Source organism: Hypomesus nipponensis, chromosome 11 (assembly GCF_054491055.1).
Source record: "Hypomesus nipponensis isolate SF chromosome 11, ASM5449105v1, whole genome shotgun sequence".
In the NCBI taxonomy this organism is placed as follows: Eukaryota; Metazoa; Chordata; class Actinopteri; order Osmeriformes; family Osmeridae; genus Hypomesus; species Hypomesus nipponensis.
The window spans coordinates 1,976,669-1,989,518 of record NC_140371.1 but is presented as its reverse complement, the minus strand read 5'-3'; the positions used below and the strand labels follow the sequence as shown (position 1 = coordinate 1,989,518).

General features: G+C 46.4%; 2 protein-coding genes across 2 annotated transcripts in view; one reads left to right on the top strand and one right to left on the bottom strand.

Annotated features, from left to right (window-relative positions):
* lrrc1 (leucine rich repeat containing 1) overlaps positions 1–4,623 on the bottom strand; it is a 35,365-nt gene extending 30,742 nt beyond the window's left edge. Inside the window, exon 1 of the mRNA XM_084667172.1 lies at positions 3,859–4,623. Coding sequence (XP_084523298.1) covers positions 3,859–4,017 — 159 coding nt within the window. The 5' untranslated portion in view covers positions 4,018–4,623. The remainder of the gene's footprint in view (positions 1–3,858) is intronic.
* Positions 4,624–6,185: 1,562 nt separating this feature from the next.
* irf1a (interferon regulatory factor 1a) lies at positions 6,186–12,546 on the top strand. Its single transcript, XM_084709724.1, has 8 exons — positions 6,186–7,006; positions 8,698–8,797; positions 9,955–10,134; positions 10,375–10,479; positions 10,587–10,853; positions 10,943–10,995; positions 11,243–11,333; positions 11,868–12,546. The coding sequence occupies exons 1-8, from the start codon at positions 6,905–6,907 to the stop codon at positions 11,981–11,983; spliced, it is 1,014 nt and encodes a 337-aa protein (XP_084565850.1). The 5' UTR covers positions 6,186–6,904; the 3' UTR covers positions 11,984–12,546.
* The last annotated feature ends 304 nt before the right edge of the window (positions 12,547–12,850 follow it).

Genomic DNA, 12,850 nt, shown 5'->3' with positions numbered 1-12,850 from the left:
ATGTGATTGGCAGTTTAGAAATGCTACGTTTCTGGTTCTGTTTCAACCCTGCTAGCCATACCATTCTTATGCAAGATCACAACAAGTTAACTGGAAGCTGGAGAGGGGGACAGGCGCCTAGGGCAGAGTACCTGGACAGGGGGGGGGGTATGCACGATACTAGCATGCATTAGGTTTCATGCTCGTCTTGGTCCATCTGTTTGTGAACTTTGTCAGGTCTGCATGATTAGATTTGAGTTGCTGAATGCTACCGACCAAGGGCTATGTGTTCACCTATTCAGGCATACAAACGTACATGATATAGTCATCGAGTCAAAAACCTTGACAGAAGCTCAGGAGAAAAAGTGCCCTGCGTTGTCTGAAGTCACTCCTAACCACTGTTTCAGACCAAAAACACGAATCACCCGCTTGGTTTTGACGTCCCAACACGGCAGGTTTTCAACCGACGATGACGAAACACCTGTAGGCTAACAGCAAACTGGTTCTCCTCGCAGCCATCTCACCAGACGTCAGCACCCCACCCCTGTCCTGGCCTGCATGCTGGCCCCAGGCTCCGCTCACACTGAGTGGGTTACAGTCTACAGTATGCTGTCACCACTCCGACTCGGCAAAGCCTAAATCAATATTTGACATGGCCATTAGCTCCTCTGAGGTTTGGGCTTCTGTAAACGCAGGCAGACCCTGCTCCTCGGGTTGGGACTGGGTTTAATGACACCGGCCAGGGCAGAGTTTGTGTCAGCCTTGCTTGTCAGATTTTACGAGAGGAAAGCGAAAGCGGACCTAAAGGTTTCAAGATTTGGCAGACTCGCCCCTCCGCTCCCAGCCTGGTCAGTGGTGCTGACCAGTAAACACCTGTAAACCTGTAGGCTGATAGCTGCACAGCTTTCTGGGAGTTTCTCAAAGCAGCCCAGGCATCAGTGATGCCAACTGCTTCAGGAAAATCTACAAGGAATCAAAGTCAACTGACCAAGGAACAACAAGTGCTTGTTGTTTGCAAAGCCTGGCTTACTAGAGACAGGTCTGTGGGCCATCTTTTCAATGATCCAGCATGACTAGGCCAAGCCAAGGTGACAAATGCTCCAGGGACAACTTGTTCAAACAAACAGCTGCAGAAATTCATTAGGTTAAATACACAGACTCCTGGTGTACGCCAGGGTTACGCATCTGAGAAACAGGGGGCATCTGGAGGTCACGTAAACCAACAAGGGAGAGCAGCCATGGAGAATGTCAAACATTCCAGGAGCCTTTGACGTGGTCCCATCTCCAGTCTCTCAGCCTGCTTTGACTCAGACAGGAGTAGAAGAAAAAGAGGGAATGTTAGGCTAGGGTAAAGCTAGGCTGTGTAAAGCTAGGCTGTGTAAAGCTAGGCTGGGTAAAGCTAGGCTGGGTAAAGCTAGGCTGGGTAAAGCTAGGCTGGGTAAAGCTAGGCTGTGTAAAGCTAGGCTGTGTAAAGCTAGGCTGGGTAAAGCTAGGCTGGGTAAAGCTAGGCTGGGTAAAGCTAGACTGGGTAAAGCAAGGCTGGGTAAAGCAAGGCTGGGTAAAGCTAGGCTGTGTAAAGGTTTGCGGGGTAAAGGTAGGCGGGGTAAAGCTAGGCTGGGTACTCTTGTCGAGGGAACACTTTGATAGGGAGCTTGGGTAGCTTAGCTTTCCCTAGCCGATGAGGCTGACTGTATGCCTCATGAGGAACTCTACCATGACAACTTATTTCAAAGTTGCACACTGTGGAAGGGAAGAGAAGGGTGGACAATGCTGTTGTTAACACTAACAGACAATCAGCTGATGGTTACTAGCACTATGTAAGAGGTGGGTCTAACACAGGGACAACAACCCAATCAGCTTTTCAGGCTGCTTCCCTGTTCACCCACTTCCACTTAAACTACATGAAACTGGAAAACATGTTAGTCTTGAATGTAATTAGTTAGTTATTACAAAGTAACACAACACAAATGAGCTCTAAACAAAACTTGCTTAATAGAGCCATAGCTGAATCTCATGGATAATGTGGGAGATGGTAAGAGCAAGATATGATTAATTGCTTTGATAGTAAAAAGGCTATCTCTAAATATTCAGATACCATACACGTGTGTGAGCCTATTCTATCCTACTTCAGGTGAAAAGTTGGGGAAATATGGTTGGGTGCAGAAATGAGCCCATTCCTAGTCCTACAAGTTTTCAATAAAACAGAAAATGACAATTCTATAATGTTCCTTTCTCATCAAATGGGTTCAAACCAAATTGACCATTCTCGGCAACGCCTAGAATCTTCTGTGTCATGTATTGATAACTGGTTAGGACAAACAAACCCAAGAAAAGTATTTTCTAAATCAACCAGAACATGTGTATGTTTATATAATATACTTCGCTCAACCCAATGCTTAGAGGCTGTCTTCTTTAGAATACAATTCACAGCCATTTAATGAAGGCCTAGTCAATTTAGTCTTGTGTTACATAACAAATGCGACTGCATGTGATAGGGCCAGTACAAGCGTGAATCAACAGTAATCGAGAATACTGACTCTGTGTGACAGATACTGGGTTCACTCCGCTTGTTCAGACAGCATTAGCGACAAGGCAGGGAGCACCACAAATAGGAGTTGGTCTTGACTAGCTGAATATCATCCTGCCACGCTTGAGATCCCCCCTTCTCCTCGCTTCAACAACCACGCGGCGTGGGGATGACTGTACTGTGTCTGTGCATGCCATAGCAGGTCCTGTGTTTCTGAGCGCTGGGTGATTTGACACCTGGGCTAGTAAGGTCCAGGAGAACAGCGTGCCCAGTGACACTCCCTTCTCACACAACACCACTATAGTGAAAAAGTGATGACCGAGAGGAACATAAAAGGTGTGTTTCCTGCTGATAAATAAGCACTTAGCAATGTTATCGTGTGTTTCGGCTGTACACCCAGCAAGACATGTCATGTTTTCATCGTTGGGCAACTTTATATTGAGAATTAAGATGTACCCTATGGCTCTTCTGTTTTCTCTTAGAGATTTGAGAGTATTCCTTGTATTTCTCATTGTATTGGGATCAAATAATCGTAAACTTCTTTCAATTTAGGGGTAATCAGAAGGTTGTTGGTTCGATTCCCGGCCTTACCAAATGACGGTGTGTCCTTAGGCAAGGCACTTCACCCTACTTGCCTCGGAAGACTGTCCCTGTACTTACTGTAAGTCGCTCTGGATAAGAGCGTCTGCTAAATGACTAAATGTAAATGTATCAATAATAGCTCATTTAATAGGAGTTAAATGCTGAAAAGCTGATTCCTAGGAGTGCGACCCAGACAGGTAAATGGGCGCGGAATTGCAAACTCGATTCAACCTATGATTTCACATACATAGGCTAATCACCAAATACTGAACAGAAAACATTTCATATTGGAGTTCCGACTCCTCGTTTGACAACGGGACACTTAGACAAATTGGAGACTCCGTTGAGACTTGAGTGATCAGCTGTCAGCCGGTGCACCGGCGGACATGAGGGAATGTTAAACGACGGCCCGTATTTACGCTCGTATGAAAACGCGATAACCCACTTAAAAGCCTATAACTTTAATACAATGACTTATAACTTAAATAAGTAATTGTAATAAGTAACATAAAAAGCTGTGCCAAGCCCCAAGTCTAAACTTGGAAATCTTAGAGCTACGACTTGCGTGCAGTGGACGGCGGATCAGCGAACTGTTCCCACGAGATGCAACATGCAGGCTATACACCTTGAATATACCGACATTATATTTGATGGGGGTTTACAGCTAGTGTCGTAACAATAGAATGTTAAGTTAATCATGAACTTCTCGAATCCTTCCAGTTTAGCTAATTGTGCTAGGTAGCTAAGCTAGCTAACCGTTCGTCGCTTACCTTGGGCAAATCACGGAGTTGGTTGGCGTCCAGTAAAAGCTCCTCCAAACTCCGTCCGTAGCGATAAATCTCATCGGGGACGTAGAGAAGAGAACAGTGTCGTTTATCGACCATTTCTACATGACGGTTGCACCGCCAGAGTGGGATGCAATGAAACATCACGGGGTGATGCGAAATCCGCTATTAAAGTATCTCGTAAAGACGCCTATAAAACGTAAGACTGAGCGCAACAGTTTACTGCATGCACTATAGCAACTATTTGGCTTTTTCAATACAATCTTCCTTTCCGAACGAATTGCGACAACAAGTTAACATCCAAACCACCTCCCCGGGCGTAAATAAATAGCGTTGAGCACTAGCATGGAATAATCGTCTGTCAGTCTCAGTTTGTGACTTTGTTGCTAGGATTTTCTGATTTTGCGATAGTCTCTTTGATCAAGTTACCACTGGAATGTTGAGCAGTTCTCACAATCGTGTGTCGAAAAAAAGTCCCATTTCTGATTCCGGTGGTTTTCAATTCGTTTATTGTTATCCTGGTCCTAGAGTTAATTTCCTCCCGTCCAGTTTCTGACCCGGAACATTCAACTCCCTCATTCCAATCCGACGTCACCATTCCTGACTGCTCCTCCCTTTCATTGTGTTCCACTGTAAGCGACACATCGCTCCCCCACTGTTCGTTCAAACTGTTGCACTCTGTGGGTTATTTTCGTATACATTTGAGCTATTTAATACCAATGTATTAGGCCTATGGCCAGATCTATATAAAAATACGACACAATAAAATGTTATACAATTAAAAGGTTTAGAATTAAACATAGGCTACTGGAACAAGAATGATTGCTTTGAACCACAATCTACCATAATCTATGTTTCTATCACAAGTGATAGAAAGTGCTTAAGCGCTCACAATTAGCCTACTTATTTGTTTCTATTGGCACTGGTAAGGGCAATATATAAATCATACATGATACAGCATGATCTTTATCATGTTTTGCATTGCCTACTTTACTAGCCCATAAAACAATTGGCTGTGAATGGCTGTCTAACCCCTTTGTTTTAGTTTTCCGATATGATCAAAGATTGTGTGTGGGGGTTAAACTAGCTATACCCTATATTTGATTTGGGACAATCTGTCGAACTTCATCAACTCCACATCACACCAATAGGTGGTGATAGTTCTCCATGTATCCATGAGAACCAAACCTGCAAGAAAACAAGGGAAAGAAACCTTCATGGTCAAATATCAGTCCTAACCAGACACGCGTTGTTGGCTACATTAACTTGACAATGTGTAGCCCATAGTTAACCTACTGTTTAATGTAAAGGGGAATTGTGTTTGAGTTGATTTGTCGTTGTTTAAAAATAACTATGGCTTCACTGAACGAATAGTGTTCGTCAAATAGCGACTCACACTGGCCGTTGATGTTTATATTCGGGCTTGTAATGGTCCGCCATAAAAATGGACCAGCCTTTTCAGACTCAAAGCTGGCAACGTTTACGTTACATGAGAAGTGTAGTAGCAAACAGCTAAACAAAAGTTTTAATACTAAGTAAGTAATTAGTTTGAAATTGTTCATAATTCTTCTCCTTCATCCTCCTCCTTCCACGCGCCCCTTATCGGCAGGAAAGGTGACAGTGCTTCCACCACTCGACCGAGCTCTGTGACTGTAAGCCTTAGGCACTTACTACACCACATTTGTAAACCAACTGTAGCCTACCAGTCATTGTTGAGCTTTCTATTGAAACAAGTACATCAGCAGTAAATAGATTCAATTATTTATCAAAATGCAGGCTACGTAAACCCATTACGCTACCCATTTTCCATCTCTCGACATTTTTTTTTTTTTCATATTTTTTTTTAAATGGCGATAATGAAATAATTAAAGTAGCCTAGTTCCATCAAATTGTTTACACAGTTTTGTTGGGGATGATAGTCCACCCCTCCTTCACCATTTAGCTGGAAGGTGGAAGATTGGAATGCAGATTTGGCTACTGTAATGCCTTGAGAAACTGCAAAGCTTTCCCCACCTACAAAAGACATCCCTTCCTACCTTGGCAGAACCTTCCTTATAAACGGAAGTATAGACATAAATGTTTTGAGCTGGTAGTGGAGGGCGGGGCTTAGAGCAGACCTGAGTTCCTTGGAAACTCCTCCACACTTACAAGTTACAAGGGTTTTTTCAGAGCAGCGCTGGTTTGGAAGCACTGAGAGTCAAACTGTTCAAGGGGATACATGGATTAAGATATTGTGCAGTAACCTGGAGCCAGCCGTAAGGACATTGAAGTGGCTGACAGGTGTGAGGTCTGGACAGGTGTGGTTAGTGGACAGGTGTGATTAGTGGACAGGTGTGATAAGTGGACAGGTGTGATTAGTGGACAGGTGTGGTTAGTGGACATGTGCGGTTAGTGGACAGGTGCGATTAATGGACAGGTGTGATAAGTGGACAGGTGTGGTTAGTGGACAGGTGTGATTAGTGGACAGGTGTGATTAGTGGACAGGTGTGATTAGTGGACAGGTGTGCTTAGTGGACAGGTGTGATTAGTGGACAGGTGTGATAAGTGGACAAGTGTGATTAGTGAACAGGTGTGGTTAGTGGACAGGTGTGATTAGTGGACAGGTGTGATTAGTGGACAGGTGCGGTTAGTGGACAGGTGTGATCAGTGGACAGGTGTGGTTAGTGGACAGGTGTGATAAGTGGACAGGTGTGGTTAGTGGACAGGTGTGATAAGTGGACAGGTGTGGTTAGTGGACAGGTGTGATAAGTGGACAGGTGTGGTTAGTGGACAGGTGTGATAAGTGGACAGGTGTGGTTAGTGGACAGGTGTGATTAGGGGACAGGTGTGATTAGTGGACAGGTGCAGTTAGTGGACAGGTGTGGTTAGTGGACAGGTGTGATTAGTGGACAGGTGTGATTAGTGGACAGGTGCGGTTAGTGGACAGGTGTGATTAGTGGACAGGTGCGGTTAGTGGACAGGTGTGATTAGTGGACAGGTGCAGTTAGTGGACAGGTGAGCTGTCTGGACAGGTAAGAGGCTGAAGAACAGCATGCGTCCCCCTGCCTCTGTTCCAGGCAGGCTGCGTCTGCGACCGTGGCTGGAACAGCAGATCCAGTCTGGGAGATACCCAGGGGTGTCCTGGCTAGACCAGGTAGGAAGCACAACCCTTCACTTACTATGATTGTTCACTGTGTCTGGTAGCTGACATGTGGTTCCTTTGCTCTGTGCCTGCTCCTTGACTCTGACCACCAAAATACTGCATATGCATTGTTTGTATGTCGCTTTGGATAAAAGTGCCTGCTAAATAACGAAAACATGAATATTACAGAATGACAATGACAAAGATTCAGTGTTTCCGCCACGGTATCAGAAATAGGACTGTACAAAAGGCCGTCTATCAAAAGTGATTGTTAGTATGAATAGCAGAATAGCACAGACACACGCTTCACACCATGAGCGGGCACGCGCGCCACTGTGCGTCCTTTAGAACTGTAAGTCGTATAACTTATGCTGTCGGTTCATTTAAGCCTGTTATTAGTCTATAGTTCTTGCAAATTTAAATTAACTGGTGATTTTCGTTGTTTGCATTCTCCACCTGCTTGCTAAATTGCACGTGGCTGTTGATTTGATAGCGATTGCTGAACTTGCTCACGTTTGTATTTTACATTTACATTTAGTCATTTAGCAGACGCTCTTATCCAGACTTAGAGTAAGTACAGGGACATTCTGCCTGAGTCAAGTAGGGTAAAGTGCCTTGCCCAAGGACACAACGTCATTTTGCATGGCCGGGAATCGAACCAACAACCCTCTGATTAATAGCCCGACTCCCTAACCGATCAGCCACCTGACCCCCATTTTAGGTGCATTATTATGCTGAAGTAGTTACACTGCATTAAGATAATGTAATTAATAGTGGGTTTATTGTTATTATTTGCTACAGAATGCTTAGCCTATATGTCAAGATCAAATTAAGCAGACAGTGTACACGTGCTTTTCAGTCGCCTACGTTAATTGATAGGCTCGGCCAGCGGTTCCCAATCCTGGTCGACAGGGCATCCCTGTCCTGCATGGTTTAGATGTTTCCCTGCTCCAACACACCTGATTCAAATGAATGGGTCGTTATCTAGCTCTGCGGAAGCCTGCTTATGACCATTCATTTGAATCAAGCAGGGAAACATCTAAACCATGCGGGACAGGCGTGCCCTGAGGACCAGGGTTAGGAACTACTGGGCTCCACTATTGACCATTTACAATAAGGTGTTACGTGAATTATGAATTGGCAGCATTTATGCCATTTAGAACATACTTTATGAGTGGAAGGGGGGGCTTTAAGTAGCCTAACACTTTTTCTTTAGGGGAAATAGAATGAAAATATGTGCAATATTACATTAGCTATTAGACAGTCAGACATCGCAACCCGCAAAAAAGCTCATTTCAGGGAGGTGGCTTCACCAGACCCCCCCCCCCCCCCACACACACACACACACACACACACACACACACACACACACACACACACACACACACACACACACCCTATTGGGGGGGGGGTGTTGTTCAGGCAGACCTGCCCCCACAACAATTGTAAAGGAAACACTGAGATTAATTGTCTCTAAACTGGAACCATAAGCAGTCTTTTTAGACCCAGACAAACAGTTCCATACATGATTAGATATATTCTGTGCAAACGACACAGTAAACATCACAACCGTCTTTTGTTTCCCAAGAAGAAATTCAATTTGTGTTAATTTGAGACATGTCTGTGCATGTGGAGCATTGAAGCGCGATCCTCTCTTGTGCTATGTCATCTCGTCAGTTGTCTCTTCCTCCTCTGGCTCTCAGTCAGCAGGGGTGTTCCAGATTCCATGGAAGCATGCAGCTCGTCACGGCTGGAGCATCGACAGGGACGCCTCTCTGTTCAGGAGCTGGGCTATGTACACAGGTAGCAGACCAGGCAGGCTCTCACACACACACACACACACATACAAGCCCTAACTGTATCGTTTCCGCGCTACTCTATCTTTCTCTACTCTGTTTCTCCCTCTGTCTCTCTCTCTCTCTCCACTTTCCTCTAACTTTCCCTCTCTCTCTCCCCCTCTATTTTTCTCTCATCCTTAATTTCCCTCTCCCTCTGTCAGGACCTGCTGACTGTCCTACAGTTCGTTGCCTCTCTACGACATTTATCATTTTCTTGAAGCTTGCTGCTGTGGCAGGATGTGTATCAGTTTACCTTAAGGACAGGTCGTGGCACCTGATATCATTACTGAAGCCATACCAAAGGTCACATCAGGAACAGATACCCATAGCATCACACTGTAATTCATCTCCTGTCTGGGGGCTGTAGTTATCTAAACATCACAGTACACAAGCAACAGCACCAGCTGAACTAACGGCTAAAGTAAACTCCCTTTTCACACTTGTAATCGGATAGTACTGGTGACCCTGTGGTATTTGTGATTGGCTTGTAGTTAACCTGTAATGGCAGTGATTGGCTGTGCTTTATGCAGTGATCAATGGAATTGGCTACATTGTGGGCCACTGTTTCAGCTGCTGTACTGTTGTGTCTAAGCTGCGGTGGCGTCATGATAGTTTGGCAGCTTTCACATTCTCCTAACACACACCTCATGATGTAGGGTTCTGATGAACTCGCACAGCCGCCAGAGTAGGAACACTGGATGGTCTGGTCTGATCTGTGGGCGTTGGCAGGGGACCAAGAGTGTGTGTGATTGGGTAGTCTGTCTATGTATGTGTGTGGTTGTTTGTGTGCGTGCATATGCTTGTACATGAGTGTGTGTGTTCGTACGTGTCTTAGCAGGCAGGCAGGCGGGTAGGTGGATCTTAATGGGTGTGCTCTGCTGTGCGTGTGTGACGGACATGTTACGGACGTGGTCTTGCAAGCTCCGTCAGAGGTATCTGGCCAATGTTCACCCCCACGGGGAGTCAACCCCTGCCACCTCTCAACTTCCAAGCGCGACCACAACCAGCTACGCCAAAGAAAAGCTAGCTATTCGTTGACGCAGGTGGCCCATTACATACCTGAGGAGTGAGTTTCACCAGTTCACACCGGTTACACGTGTATGTGTGTGTGTGTGTGTGCAGGCAAGTATGTCCCGGGCAGGAACAAGCCAGACCCTAAGACCTGGAAGGCAAACTTCCGCTGTGCCCTGAACTCTCTGCCGGATGTGAGGGAGCTCCGTGAGCAGAGCCTGAAGAAGGGCAGTCTGGCCTCCAGGGTCTACGTGCTGCTGCCGCCCAGGGCCACGGTGCGGCGGAGGAGAGGTCAGGGGAAGGGATTAGAGGATCTAAGGGGCAGGGGTTAGGAATCAGGGGTTAAGGGGTCACCAAGAAGGGAGGGGCTATGGGTGCAGGGTGCCACATGCTGGTTTCCATGGTGGATTTTTCTCTGTGGATCTTCATGCCTCACCCTAACCCTTGCCCTGCCCTTGTTTGTCTCTCTGCTGGTCTCTCTGATTATCTCTATCTGTATCCAGTATGTTCACCTCAATGCGTCTTCCACAGGTCTCTCTTCTGGTCTCTCTCTGGGTGCCCAGGGATGGGAGGCAGCTGTGAAACTCAGGCCAGACCCCCAAAGCAGCTCCTGTGTTCCCCTGGACAGGTTCCCAGGTCAGCCACCAAGCCTCTCTCCTGTCAACAGCTGTGTGCTGACAGCCGTGTAAACACAGCTAGGATGTTTCTGGTCTTCTGCAACTCCCTCCACGCTCTCTCCACAGACGCGTTCTGCAGCTCCAGAGGCCTGCAGGAGGACGGCAACGTGGGGCCCTTCCAGGCCAGGGCCAGGGAGAGTCTTCCCCCCTACTGCACCATCAAGCAGGAAGAAGCGACCACAGCCGAGCAGATCTCCTCCTACTGCTCCTCCTCCACAGCCGAGCAGATCTCCTCCTCCTCCTACTGCTCCTCCTCCTCCTCCACAGCCGAGCAGATCTCCTCCTCCTTTCATCTCCTCCCAAATGCCTCTTCCTGCGCCCCTCACACACAACGTGAGAACTGCTTTTTGTGGTACAGACTGATAGACACCCTCTCCAACAACCCTAGGGTGTTTGGTAACAGCCCTGTGTGATGTGTGCAGGTATCTGGGACAGCCCCACAGCCGACCAGGAACAGACAGAAGCTGTGTTTAAGGTAGTAGCACCACTGAGGTCATATACTGGAGACTGTTTACATCCATCCTAACCCTAACCACTGAGGTCATATACTGGAGACTGTTTACATCCATCCTAACCCTAACCACTGAGGTCATATACTGGAGACTTCCACCTTACTAGCAGACATCTTTGTGTATGTTTGTGCGCCTGTGTGTGACAAATAGGGAAGAGAGTATCAAAATATTTCTATTGTGTGTGTGTGTGTGTGTGTGTGTGTGGTGCAGATTGTGGACCAGTTGAGCAGCTCAGACTGGGGCCAGTCAGGAGAGCCCAGATGCTGGAGACCTCCTGGGTCCTTCTGGGAAGACTGTTTCTGTAAGCATTTCTCTAACATAGCTCAGCCCAGCAAGATAGACCAGTCCTTGGGCTGAAGCTTGTTTCCCAGACACAGATTAAGACAGGGCCCTGTCTCTCAGGACTTGGATAGATAGCCTCATTATGACGACAGACCAGCTGTGCCCACTCTCCAGCCTAGTTGTCTGGTTGTTCATGCCAGACTGCTTGTTTCTTTTGACTGTGAGGGAGCTGTCAGGCCAAATAGTGTCCTAGGGCCAAATAGTGTCCTACCTGACATCATAATGCCGTTCCGAAGCAAGGACGCGTCCGTCGCTATGCAGACCTTAAATTCCTGACATATCTACGCCTGCTAGCGGGAAACTGTCATGGTTGTTATACTGGATACTAGGAAGGAAGTTTTGTATTTATTTCGGCTTAGATATCTCAGTAATTTAAGGTCGGCATAGCGACGGATGTCAATGCCTTGCTTCGGAACGGCATTGTGATGTCAGGTAGGACACTACTTGGCCTGACAGGCCCGTTCTGTGACAGTCTCCTCTGCTGTTCCTCCAGCTGGCGACCTGGAGCCCCTGACATCAGACCCCTGCACCCTGCAGATGGACAGCTACTGGCCCCCCGCATCGCTCAGAGCCCCTGTGGAGGCATGCACACCGGGCCTGTCTCAGTAGTCCAGCCCTGCCTCCTCCCCTGGTTCTGCTCCTCTGCTGGAAGAGGGCATCGTCCAGTGCCCGTATGGGAGAGGGAGGACAGCAGGTGACAGTATTGAGACGCGGCCGTAGTCCCCTCAGACTGGCAGAAGGGAGATGCTACGTGTTCCAATTGTAGAACAGGGTTTTAGAACAGTAACAACAACAATGTATTTAGCTGACGCTTTTATCCAAAGCAATTTGAACTTCGACCTCTTGATCTGCAAGCACATGCTTCACTGTTAAGCTCTACCCGTCCTCGTATACCCAGCCCCACAGGGGTTTCCTAAGCAGGTATTAGATTCAACTTTGTAATTAAACAACACAAGTACAGTACAACAAAACGCATTTTGCAAGAGCAGTGTTTCAATGTTGAGAGTGCTTAAGGACAATGTCTTCAAGTGCAATGGCATGGATAAGATGTGCAATCATGTAATCTGGCAAATATAGGTTCTTCACTCAACTTGAAATAAGTGTTTCTCCTTTTGTCACAAATACAGACACATAAGCAGGCCTGTAAGTGTCACTTACCTAGACATGTTTTCTTTGTGTGTACTTAAACTATAAATATATTTATATTTTGAATTAAACATGATACTTTCATAGTCTTTTCAACATATTTTTGTCTGGAAACTTGTGATGCAGAACACTGAACCAGGAAGTGAGACATCTAATGTTAAAGATCCTGTCAAGTGGAATTGAAAATGAGTTAAGTTCATCACACCACAGAAGAATGTGTTAACTACCCATCCAAATTAAAAAAACACTGACAAGTATGTTAAAATAAGCTTTGAAATTGTGAGAAAATCAGCAGTCTTCTCTGCTTGAGACTGGGGGGGCGTGTCGCCT